Here is a 12,463-nt window from a genome sequence, read left to right as displayed (position 1 = left end):
CTTGGCAGCCACAACCTGGTGCTAGGAAAGAAACTCCAGGCCCTGGCCTTGACCCAGCACTTCGTTAAATTCGAGGGCAGACAGTATTCGCAGCACGGCCAGCAGCGCACCTGGAGGGCTTCACGTCACAGGTGCATGACCGCCGGCCAGTGCTTGAGCTCACATGTGTCCCCCTTGTCCGTCTCTCTCCATGTCTCCCCCTCCCACCTCCTCCATGTCTCTTGGATGTGGGGGAGCCCGGTGGTGCTGGTGGAGGGTTTTATGGGTACAGTCAGCTTCAAAGCCCTGCAGTGCTGCTGGCCTCTAAGGACACTGTCTTCCTGAGATCCCTGTTTCTTTCAGGACAGCTTGGGGACAGGTACCCCTACAGAGATGAAAGTCTTACCTTCCAGCCTAAGGCCTAAGGGGTCTCACGAAGACCCCAGTAGGAGGGTGGGAGGGAGGAAGAGGGCACCTGGTCACCACTCCCCCCAACCCCTGCCACGACTTGCCTCTGCAATGCGGGTGCCCTGGCTGGGGAGGTGACATACCGGCTGTGACCTCCAGGACAGCCACCGGCTGCCCACCTGCCCCCACCACCACCCCACCGCTGCCTTGCAGGTGGCCTGCATACGCTGCCCCACGCACACACTGCCCATCTCCTTTCTTGGGGTTCTCAAGGGAAGCAGCTCTTGTGGACCGTGGCCTCCCCTCCTGGACCCTCTCCTTCTTGGGCTTTCGCCCCTAGGGGCCACAGGGAAGCTGGTCACAGGCTGGATTCGCCGTTGTGGGGATGGTTCTGGTTTGTCTTGAGGTGGCTGCTGCTGAGCTGAAAGGCCTGGGGCAGGGGTGCCGCTGAGGCAGGACCGGCCCTACTTGGCTGTCCCACACTGGGTTCTCTCCTGGGCGTCTGCAGGCACTTCAGCTGTGCTGTTCAGCCTCTACAGACCAGGCCCAGTGGATGACACTTGGTCCTTGCCAGTGGCCCAACGTCTGCCGAAAGCCAATTAAAGACGTTTTGGAAAACACTGTAGAAGCAAAACAGCCTTCTAAGACTCCGATGCTTATGGCCTGTTGCTTGAGATTCCAAGTAGCTGGGGCCAGGATTTTCCAGACACTTCCCGGGTCATCCCTGTGTTCCAGTCATGCTGACAGGTGACCCACTGTCTTCACACTCGATGCCCCTCTTCCCTGGGGTCGGTGGGTTGGCACTGGGAGCTGTTTCTGTGATGCAGCATCTGTTGAGGCTCAGGGGTTAGTGTCTGACGTCGGGAATGCTCTGTGCCTCTGCAGTGCTGGTCCGGGGGCCCCACTGTGAGCCGTGTTCTTGTGAACTTGGACCTTGATGGGGTGCAGTTCATTGGAAGTTTTATAATAACTTTTCAAGAGGACTTGAAGTTCCAGAACAATATCCGGCCTGCTCCCAGTGATCGCACGATGACAGATGTGTTGTTCAAATGAGATAGTTTGAACCCCATACTATCATACTTGTTTCCTCAGACTTCTTTTGTCAGATTTGAGAATTGTTTCTTTCTGGTATCAGTGCCCATGGTAATACACAGTTTTCCACATCTATCCCCCAAACCTGCCACATAGACCTGGTTTGCGCAGGGCTTTTCTTGAAACACTGCTCTCCATGAAAATCACACAGCTGGAATCAGCCAGCCCCTGGGGGCGGGCCTCTGCTTCCACCCGGGGGCCACTGAGGCTGTGCTGGGGCATCCTCCAGGACTGGCATGACGTGGCTGCAGGTGCAGCCGCCTGGGTGACTGGTTTGGACACATGCCTCTATAGTACGATGCTTCAGATTGAAACGGAAGATCCTGTTGGCAGGTTGCTATTGGCAGTTGCCAGGGGCCGGGAGTAGGAGAGGGTGCTTCCCACCTGCCCTGTCTCGTAGCAGACCAGCCATTTGTGATGGAAGAGTCACCTTGGGCCCGCCCTGAATGATTGCTGCGGCTGCATTCCTCAGACGCAGGTTCTGGGTTGTCCCACGCACACCCCAGGCTTACCCTGTGCCAGATACGCGTGGAACATCTCACGTGCACCTCACGTGCACGCCATGATGTAGCATGTCCGGAGGGGCATCAAAATGCACTTAAAATTCCTTTCCCTAAGCCAGAAACAGACAAGAACATTGCAGTAGTGTTTGTCACAAGGTCATAGGACGTGGTGGCCCTTATTCCAGATGCTTGTGAACTGAGGCCCAGGAATCTATGTGGGGACTTGCCCAAGTTCACTCTTCACTGGGAGGACACAGATGGAAACTCAGGTCCCAGCCTCCAAGGTCAGCATGTTAACTCTGAAGTGATTGACCTTCCGAGGTGAGAAGTGTCTACACAGCCTGCTACGTGGTGACGCGCACATGGGCACTGATTCATCCTAAAGCTGGTTATGAAAAGGGCCCAGAGAACCCAGCTTTCCAGCTGGCTCTCACCACTCCCCGGGACTCGGCTGGCTCAGCCCCTGTGCTTATCTCGCTGGTATGTGCTGGGCGCCAGGGGCTAGTTCTGGGGGTGTGGGGGTGCGTGCGGCTGCAGGAATCCCACTGCACAGATCCACAGAGCTGCAGTCCCCAGCTTTTATCTGTGCACCTGCGTGTTGTCCCCACAGGAATTTTTAACAACACACGTGCACATTAGCGTCTCAGGAAGGAGGGGAGCGCTGTGGCCTTGGGGGTGTTTCTGGGGCCTGCTCCCCTCCTTGCAGGGCTGACCTGGAGGCCCTGTGGGCCTGGCAGGGGTAGGTAGGGGGTGTCCGTGTTTCCTTTGGTCTCATGGAGTGCTTAAACAGACCCCTGGTTTGGAGAATCTTAGAGGAGATGAACTTGGGAAGACGACAGAGGGATTTTGTGTGAACCACGCTTAGAAAAACATGCACAGACTGAGTGATGCTGGCCTGGGGGACTGAGAACCTGTCAGGGTCCCTGCAGGCTGAGGGGCCAAAGCTTGCCCGTCGATAGCTGGGAATCTCTCCGGGAGCCGTCGTAAAAACTATGAGACCGTTGTTGTGACTTCCTCCAGCTACCGCAAAGTAGAAGCCTCCGTAATGACGATTCAAGTTGATGTGACTTGGACAGTATTTCCCTTAGAAGTCAAGTTTGCTAGCAAGACAACATTAAGGTTAAAGGATTAGTCAGTGTTGTGGACTGCTTCTCAGGAAGACACCTTGTATTTGTATCACGTAAATAAGCAGTTATTGTGACGCTTGAGTCTCAGCCCACTTTGTCAAATAGCGTAAGGAGTTTTGGAAACAAAATTTCGGGCAGTTATTTATTAAAGGAAGTAAGAAATTCTTAATTTCCTGTTTGAAAAGTAACGACCATTTGTTATGCTGCGATGTGTGCCTCCTATTATGTCGTGTGAACTAGATGAAAGTGCTGGGTACTCCACGCCAAAAAGACTTACGCACTGCTGATGCTGATGTGTTTGCAAAGCAGTTTCCACGTCCATTAACACGCTGGTGTCTCGGCCCTCCTGGCAGTGAGCCTCCCATTAACCTGCATATGCGTCAGAGGGCAGGAAGAAGGCACCTGCCCTGAAGGTGAGCCGCAGCATCAGGGCCGGAAGCTGTCTGGGTCCCCCTGGCTTACCCTGTCCCTGCAGGGACTGCGCCAGCCTGGGAGGAGCTCGAAGAGTTAAAGTAGTTTGGACGTGAAGGCACGTACGAGGTGTCAGTTGCCAAATTCTAGAACCTTCCCAGCTGCATGTGGTCCTGTTCATGAGCTACAAGAGGGCAACTGTGCTCAGTTCACACTGTGAGCCCAGGTGATGTTTCTGTCTTAATAATGTGCATTTTAACCCACTAGGCTTGTGTGGTTTTTGACCATTTTTGGAAGGCAGATTTGCTCTCAGAGCGTCAAGTTTATAGAGAGACCACTAAGAACCCCACCAAGCCTCAGAAGGCCCCGGGGAAGAGGTGCACAGGCTGGGTGCTTGGAGGGCATTTCAGCAGGCTGGGCAGGCTGCCGGGCAAGGAGCTCGTCGTGGTCACAGCTTCTGGAGTTCCAACTCCAGAACTGACTGTCCCGAAGTAGGAGAGGGGCGAGTGGCAGGTGGACAGCCCACACGCAACCTTGCCCCACGGGGAGGGTGGGCAACTCCCTGATGCTCTTGACTGTTGCCACATGGGAGACTCTGGAGGCACAGACCCCGTGTGGCAGACCAGGGTTCCGGTGGTCAGCATGGGGCAGAGGCAGGTGGGAGGTTCTGTCTGCAGATGGGACTTGTCGAGGATTTCACCAGCCACCTATTTGCTGTCCTTTCTGGTGCTCCCCTTCTTAGCGAAGGGGCCAGATGGGTGACGGCACGATTAAGGAGCAGACGTGGAAGAGACCGTCTCACAGAAACATCATCCTGTGGTTTCAGAGCAAACTGCTAGGCCTCATGTTAGACACAAGTGGACCGAGCCTGTCATTGGGTTCAGGCCTTGAAGGTGCTTTGGGCACAGGTTCCTGTGTTTACAAACCTGCAGGGAACAGGAGCATGGGAGAATGCATCCCAGGGAAGGCCAGGTTTGTTGGAGCACCCAACTCCATTTACGTGAGGGTGTGCGGCCAGTGGGCTCTTGGCCAAGACCAGCACACTGATCCTCCCAGAACCAGGTGCTCCCCGTAGGTGGGGTGTGAGCTCCACACGGGGCCACTTCACTCACGGGCAGTCCCTACTAGTAGGAGTGACGACTCAGTTGTTGAATCACACATGCACCATGTCTCATCGCCCCCTCAGAGAGTAGGGTCCTTGGAATGAATGGTGGAAGAAGAGGTTGGCAAATGGCAGTTCATCTAAGGATCTAAGTTCAAAAATGCATTGGCAGTTTGTAAGCTTGAGGAAACGTAGTACTGATATTTCTGAGTTTTGGAAGACACAAGCTGAGAGCACCGATTTAGGTATTTCTCCCAGTGTGCTTAGCTTTGTTATAAATAAAATCAACAACTCAGTGAAAATTGTAGGACTCTACGTTTGCCTGTTCATTCATTCATACACCCAGCCATCCATGCATTCTTCCTTTGATCCATCCATCCGTCATCCAGCCAGCCAGCCACCCATCCAACCACCCATCGATTTACTCATTCTTCCATTCATCTATCCATTCATCTATCATTCATTCACCCATTTAGCAATGGCTCCTGAGGGCCTTCTGAGGGATAGTCAGCACCAGGCCAGGTATCAGGCATATACCTTCCCCTCTGGGATCTTCAGCTGGCAGTTTAGTGGCCTGCAGTTTTGCTCACTTCTTTGTATCTTTAGCTGTTTAAGTAAAGCAGAAGCAAACTCCTGAGAAAAATGATTGCCAGGTGACAGACGGCTTCATTTCCAACCTGGGTGGCCTTGGCCTCCTGCTGGCTGGTCTGCCCATTCCCTGCTCCTGACCCCAGCCAGGCCCTCACACGCCTCCTTGTGTGGTCAAAAAGAAAGGGTAAGTTTGTAGGCAACCGATCCCTGGTTCTGAATCTGGCCACCTGAACTGTGGCCTCTGCTCCGTGGATCACTGGGAGGGTGATGCTCATGGGAGTCAGCCCAGCTCCTGAGCCTCAGGCCACAGTTTATGTGTGGCCAACTTGTGGTGCAGGTGGGGCCGGCTCTCTGTTCTGTGTCCAGTGCCCTTCATTCACTGAGATTTCCATAGGTCTTCCTCTTTGGTCAGAACGTTGAAGGACAATTAGAAATGTCTCTTTCTCTTGGGAGAGCGCATAGTGGTTTTAGGTGCATCTGTCTTAGCTTTGCTGTTACTCGGGGTTAATCATCTCTGTCCTAGATTGCCAGCCAAATGAGCACCCCTCTCACCCCAAATAAATCAAGCACACAAATTAAGATAAATTGTCACCAGCTTATGGCCCAATGGTTTTGGAAACCACATTCCCATGGGTGTGATTAACTTAAGGGAAGGGCACATGGCTTTTCGGTCAGCGAGGCTCTTCCAGAACAATACAATCGCTGTTAAAACACATGACAAATAGCTAGTAATAGGGCTTTGAAAAATATAATACAGCTTTCTGGATAACATATAGAACAGCTTTCCTGTGGCAGTGCCAAGTTTATGACCATACAGAACAGCTTTCTTGTGGCAGGTGCCACATTTATGACCATACAGAATAGCTTTCCTGTGGCAGGTGCCACGTCTATGACAACTGGGAACTCTGCTCACAGATCCTCAGTGTCTTTAGTTCCTTCGTAGTCTAATTCTTGGTTTTGTGAGTGGACACATCGTGCATCCTAAGTCTTTTCTTTCAGAGCCAGAGCCCCTCCCTTTGTGACAAAGTCTGTGGCCTTTGCTCTCCCTCTAAACCCGGCAGATGTCCCTGTCTGCTTGCCCTCAGCTCTGGGGGCTTCGTCTGAGTGCGCCTGGCCTCGCTTGCCTTTCCTGTCTGGGAGTGGCCAGTCCATGACTGAAAGCAGCATGGAGAAGTGAAACCAGGCCGTCAGGGCCCTCTGGATGCTGGTGGGGAGGGGTGTCCCTGCCCTGGCTGTGTGGCTCTGCCTGCCAGACCTGGCCTCTGTCACACCTGCCTGAATGTCACCTTCACAACCGTGATACAAGCTGAAATACAAACTTGCTCTGACCATTACTTTTCTTTTAAAGGAGTTAAGAGTCTAAGTCATGTCTTTATCAGAAAATGACTTTCTGATGGGTGTCTTAGCAAAGTGTTGTAAACAGCGAGGGAAGGGGCCAGGTGAGGTGCCAGACCATGGCGTGAGGCCAGCTAACTGTGGGGGCCCATCACTGCAGATGACACACCAGCTCCTCTCAGTGTGGTTTTGGATCCCAGTGTGCTGTTGGGAGCCCGACCTGGCTTCCTAACCTTGGTTGAACTCTACGACCCGTCATGAGCCTCGGTTTCCTCCTCTCTGATGACGGGGTTAATTGAAAAGACCTTGGAGCGGTTGTGAGGGTCAGATGGAAGGACATACAATCACAGCACCTGTAGTGGGCACCCCTCCTCGGTGGGTGCTGCTGTGTAGCGACCTGGTCCCGTCCAGGGGAGCATCTAGGGCTAAGCCACGCTGTGACTGACCCTCAGTGAGAGATGATGGTGGACGGGTGGGGCCAATGACCCTGGGGACAATTCCAGCTGCTCTCTGCTGCTGGCCAAGACAGGGCAAGTGGTCCTAGTATTTGGCAGACAGCTGGTATGGTGCAGCGCTCTTAGTTCACGGTCACGGACGGAAAGGACCTTTGCTTCCCTTGCACCCTCCACACCTCGCCCAGCACCAGTTCCTTGTACAAACACAGTCGGTGCAAGTCAGCGCCTGCGTGTGGATGGCCCCGCGGGGTCTGCATGCTTCTGGGAGGAGCCCGGTGTCAGCGAGGGTCCAGACAATCTTCCTCCCGGCCCTCCGCCTCCTGTGAGACACTGGGTCCCTTAAATGACATCCCCGTTGCCGCTTACAGAAGGTCCAGGCAGACATCATTCTGCAGCGGCCGAGACAGCGGCCTGGGCCGCACCCTCCCTCTTCTTCCTCACGCCATGGTCCTTGAGGCGTAAAGTGGCTTTCTGGGTGGTTCTGCCCTGCTGTCACTGAGCCAGCTGTGGAGAGTTCCCCGCCTTCCTCACGCACCTGCCCCGCCCAGGTGCCTGCCTGTCTGTGCCCACTGGGGAGGAAGGCGAGGCCCTCCGCCAGCTGCTGTGGGCACTGTGTGGGGAGTGCAGGCCATGCCAGTAAACTGTCGCCCCTTCTTTTTCTTTTTCCACAGGACTATTTTTACCCAAGATACTTAGGTAAGTTTGCATCGCTGCTTCTGTAGTTGTAGAGGAACAGAGGTGGACATGTCACCTGTCAGCTGGGCCAGCCCGTCCCGCAGGTGCTCCTGGGGAGGTTGCTTTACTCACACGGTGAGCTTGGGACTCTTGGAGCACGAGGTCACAGCGCCTGTGTCTTTCACGGCAGCACGATCTGCGTCAACCGCGATCCAGTGCCGTTATTTGCAAACCGCTTCTCTGTTCTGACTCCGCTAGCTTGCTGTTTGGGAATGTGGCTGATTTAGTGAGTCTCAGACCTGTTGGTCTCGGGGTGTCTGCACTCCTGAAGTTACTGAAGATGCCGAAGAGCTTTTGCTCCGTGGACTATGGTGGTTGGTATTTGCCGTGTTTTTTTAACAGAACTGAGCCCAGTAAGAGATGTTTTTGTTTAATTTGAACAAGAGGAATGGACAGGCAGGTGCTCCTGGCTGCCCAGCAGGGGTGTCACCGGGCAGCGTGGCCCCCAGAAAGCTCCCGAGTGTACTTGGGAGAGAAAGTAAGACGCGTGACAGCCAAGTGACCAGGGACCGTCAGAAAGAGGCTCTGGACTTTCCCTGAACTACTCCTTTAATTGATGCTGTTCTAAGATTTTTCTAAGATGTACATCATTATGAGACAGACCTACACCAGGGTCTGTTCCTTCTTAAGTTTGGTGAATTTCCTGTTGGCCTTATGTCCTCTTAGCGGTATTCTCTGGGTCTGTGCCATAGTGGACCCTGAAGAGCTGGGGACCTGCCCACTCCCGGGCTCCCTGTTGGCCTCCGCAGGCCTTGCTCCTAGGTGTCTGGGATTTGTTTCCAGGGGCAGAGGGTGACCAGCTGTCCCGGGAGCTGCCTCCAGGTCACCTGGGCCCCAGTCCTCCTGGGCATGACCAAGTGCCAGGGACCTACTGAAGGTCCAGGAATGGCTCAACACCCGTTCTGCATGAGTTCCAGTGTCTGGTCCCCTCCTCCAGCTCCCGTGTGAACCAACCTGTCAGACAGCTTGGGGAGGGGGACACTCAAATCATGACTTCCACATTCAGGGTCCAACGGGGGTTCTGTTGGAGACCAACTTGAAATAAGGTTCACCTCTCTGACTGTGACCAGAAAACCCAGTGACTGTTCCTGGTCCTTCATGCCACCAGAGAGGCCGCAGACAGACCTTTGGACACAGTTCAGCCTTTTAGTGGGAGGCCTTTTCTTGCTTGCCAGCGTTAAAATCTCTAATAACAAAAGCTGGAGCACCTAGGGAATGTGAATAATCTCCTCTTCCAGAGGTGGCTCAGAGACGACTCATGAGTTCTGAGGTCTGTCCTGTCGTCTGTCACCTGTGACAAGAATGACTGACCTGCTTTCCATCTGTCTTACAGACTGCGTCAGTAGGCATGGGCCTCCGCACAGCAAGAGCCCAGCTTTCGCCGCCTGCGTTCAGAGTAAGTCCGCCTCCCTGCTGTTCCCCTCAAAGCCCCGCGGGTTTGGGTAACTTCAGGCTCTGCTGTGGTTTTCCAGGGACCTTGACTAGCCCCATTACCTTAAGGAGCTGCAGCCCCGGCCTGAGCTCTGCTCCTTTTCCACTGAACTTGCCCTTTGCAGCAAGTGAGGTTCGTTTTTCTAAATAAGCGAACAGTGCACGCGGTATAAAATCTAAGCCTTTCCTGGGTGTGAGGAGCGAGCACTTTGCCCCCGGCTGTGCCTCCTGGTCAACTGGTGAGGCTCCAGAGGCCCCGGTTACCAGATCTGAGAATATCCTGGGGCCCGTAAACACATACGCACAGTCTCTTGTTTTGCACAAATGCCAGCTTACCACACGGGCGTGCCAACCTCTCTCTGCCCTGAGTGCAGCTCGGCACACATGCACGTTCACAGCAACACCGGCTCGGGTAGGTAGCATTAACTGTGAACTGGGGACTTCTAGGCTATCTCCGGTTTTTGACAAGTACAAATAAAATCTCACGTGCATCTGACGGTGTCTGCAGGACAGAATCCCAGGGCGGGACCTACAGCACCAAGCCCAGTGTCATTTCTCATTTCGGGCCTGAATTACGCCAGGAGCGAGCGAGCGCGAGCAGGAGGCCCACCCACTTATCTCTGCCAAGCTGGTGCATTTTTTTTTAACTTTTTGGTTTCACCCAGTATAAATGATGAAGGGTGACTCCCAGTCTTTGTGTTTATGTTTTTCTCACCGAGTCAAGCTGAGCTTTATGTGTTAGCCGTTCGCACAATTTTCCCTCTGCTTATCATGCATCTTTTGTATTCTTATTAACATCATGTAAGTGATCACTCAGTAACACTGACTTTTCGCTGGCGAGGAACGCTGTAGCCACCTCAGCTGGGACTGACTCTGGGCCCGGCTCAGGTCTGAGCTCCTCACGGCGAGCTGGCTGGTCGACCCTAAGCCCAGGTGTCTGTGTGTTCGCCGCACGTGCTGGGCAGTTGGGCTCTGGGCGCGCAGCCCCTGCACCTGAGGCCCGGCCTGCCGCCCCCGGGGAGCCCAGGAGGGGAGGACCCAGAGCTGCTCATGGACTGGCTGGCCTGGCTTGTGGTGCTGCTGCATCCAGCCACCCACCTGTCCGTGTGCCGGCCAAGGGCCTCACCCCACTCGCCTGGCCTGGGTAACGGGCCCAAGCCCTGGTTCAGGGGAGCAGAAGAAATGATTGATTTAACTCAGGAAGGCGAGGGAAGGGTGGTGAGGCCGCATGGCCCCTGCTCCCCTCTGACCCCAGGACAGCGGCACAATAGCAGGTGCAGAGCAGACTGGCTTCTGTCATTTTGGGTACAAGTGCCTGTTAACTCAGGGTGGTCAAAATCCATGCCCATGCATCATTGGCAACCTGGAGCAGGCTCCCTTCCTCGGCCCCCTGGGGTCAGCTCATGACCTCGGCCTCCTAGGGGTCAGCCCGTGACCTCAGCCTCCCGGGGGTCAGCCTGTGACCTCAGCCTCCCTGGGGTCAACCCGTGACCTCGGCCTCCCTGGGGTCAGCTTTTGACCTCGGCCTCCTGGGGGTCAGCCTATTTCCTGGGATCAGCCCATGACCTTGGCCTCCTGGGGGTCAACCCGTGACCTCAGCCTCCCTGGGGTCAACCGTGACCTCGGCCTCCCTGGGATCAACCTGTGACCTTGGCCTCCCTAGGGTCAGCCCATGATCTCAGCCTCCCAGGGGTCAGCCCGTGACCTCGGCCTCTCCAAGGGGCATGGTCATTGCAGTTTTAGTTTCATGTCATGTTGGCTTTTTGTTTTTAGCAATTTTTTTATTGTTGTTAATTTGCTAAACCAATTTTTTCTTTTAAATTATGTCTCCAAATTGATGAGATTGCTTTATTTTTTTAATGTTTATTTTTATTTTTGAGAGAGACTGAGCATGAATGGGGGAGGGGCAGAGAGAGAGGGAGACACAGAAGCAGGTTCCAGGCTCTGAGCTGTCAGGACAGAGCCCAACACGGGGCTCAAACCCACAAACCGCAAGATCATGACCTGAGCTGAAGTTGGACGCTTAACTCACTGAGCCACTGTACATCCCCGTAGATGTTTAATTCCTGGGTTTTAGGCCGAGCCCCCCGGCACCCCCATAAGTATTTAATTCCTGGGTTCAGGCTCCCTTTTCTGCAAATCATAAAAAGTTACCTAGTTATCCATGCTTCCTGACACAGCGTGAAGATCGTTGTTTCCAGAGAGGTGCACCCTTGTTCCAACAGCATTTATTTAAAGTCATTGAGTCCTGGGCCATGTTGTACCACGTGAGAGATTTTGTGGCCTTAGAGGGCCTGGAATTGTTTGAATAGCAAAGATGCGTTCTGAGTGGGCTTGAGGCTCTGGGCTCTGGTGGCGGCTGGGGTGAGGAAGGAAAGGGGGCTTCCTGAGCTGGCACCAGGGTCAGATCTCATGCAGTGGCGGCGCTACGCACCCCCATGCCCAGTCTCTCTGGACTGTGCGCTATGGTCAAATGTGTCATCCTCCGTGGGTGCCTGACTGCACACCGTCTGTGCCTCTAAATTTTCCGAAGTCTGGGGCAACCTGCAAATACAGTGCGTCCTTATTGGGGTGTGTATGAAGGCAGCTGGGGACAAGGACCCAAGGCCTGTCACTCGGGAAGGACACACGCCCTGCCCGCACCTGCACCACCGCCCCCTGCGCCCCCGGAGTGGCTCCTGCAGGCCTCTCCACCCGCAGCACAGTTCGGGCAACTTTAGGCTGTTTTCATGGTTCCTTCCCAACAGCTGTCTCATTTGGTGGCCGTGAGGCAGCAGAGCTGAGTGCTTGACTGTCCATTATTGTCAGAATCGAAGCAATGTCCCCCAAGAGCCCATGTCTCGGTTTGCCCAGGTGCCTGTGTCCAGCCCTGCTGCGCTCCAGGCCTGTGGCTTTCTTCCCGCCGACGTCTCCACCTTCTGCCCGCCGTGTCCGAAGGGCCCCTTCCCTTTGGCCACAGTGGGCCCTGCACTGAGTGTGTCATCCAGCTTATAACTCATCTTTACCTTCATTCCGAGATGGAGAGAAAGGCCTCCTGTCGAGGGATCACACGGCTGCTCAGAGCAGCAGGGCCGCGTGGGGGCGAGGGGAACCCCATGTTCTCAAGGCTCCTTCTTGCTGGAGGCCCGGCCACAGGGAAGCGGGTGCCCTGGGTGCCTGCAGAGGCTTATCCTCACCCGTGCTCTCAGGTGCACGCCCTCGATCCCACAGGAGTTCGCTGGGCCCCTGCCCAGTGTCAGATGCTCAGATACCACCCCTCCCCCTTCCTTGGGTCCTGGGGCCGCTGTTGTGGGT

At 54.7% G+C, this 12,463-nt stretch overlaps 1 protein-coding gene across 3 annotated transcripts in view; it reads left to right on the top strand.

The window, feature by feature from the left end:
* Positions 1–12,463, top strand: part of GAS6 (growth arrest specific 6) — a 33,543-nt gene that overhangs the window by 3,852 nt on the left and 17,228 nt on the right. For 2 of the 3 annotated variants that reach the window (XM_027065288.2, XM_053218250.1), the window contains 2 exons: positions 7,675–7,699; positions 9,072–9,134. In XM_027065288.2, the coding sequence (XP_026921089.1) occupies positions 7,675–7,699; positions 9,072–9,134 (88 nt within the window). The remainder of the gene's footprint in view (positions 1–7,674; positions 7,700–9,071; positions 9,135–12,463) is intronic. The other variant, XM_053218244.1, reaches the window with a different exon arrangement.

This window comes from Acinonyx jubatus, chromosome A1 (assembly GCF_027475565.1).
Source record: "Acinonyx jubatus isolate Ajub_Pintada_27869175 chromosome A1, VMU_Ajub_asm_v1.0, whole genome shotgun sequence".
In the NCBI taxonomy this organism is placed as follows: Eukaryota; Metazoa; Chordata; class Mammalia; order Carnivora; family Felidae; genus Acinonyx; species Acinonyx jubatus.
Note: the sequence above shows the minus strand (reverse complement) of the source record. Positions and strands in the feature narration are given on the sequence as shown.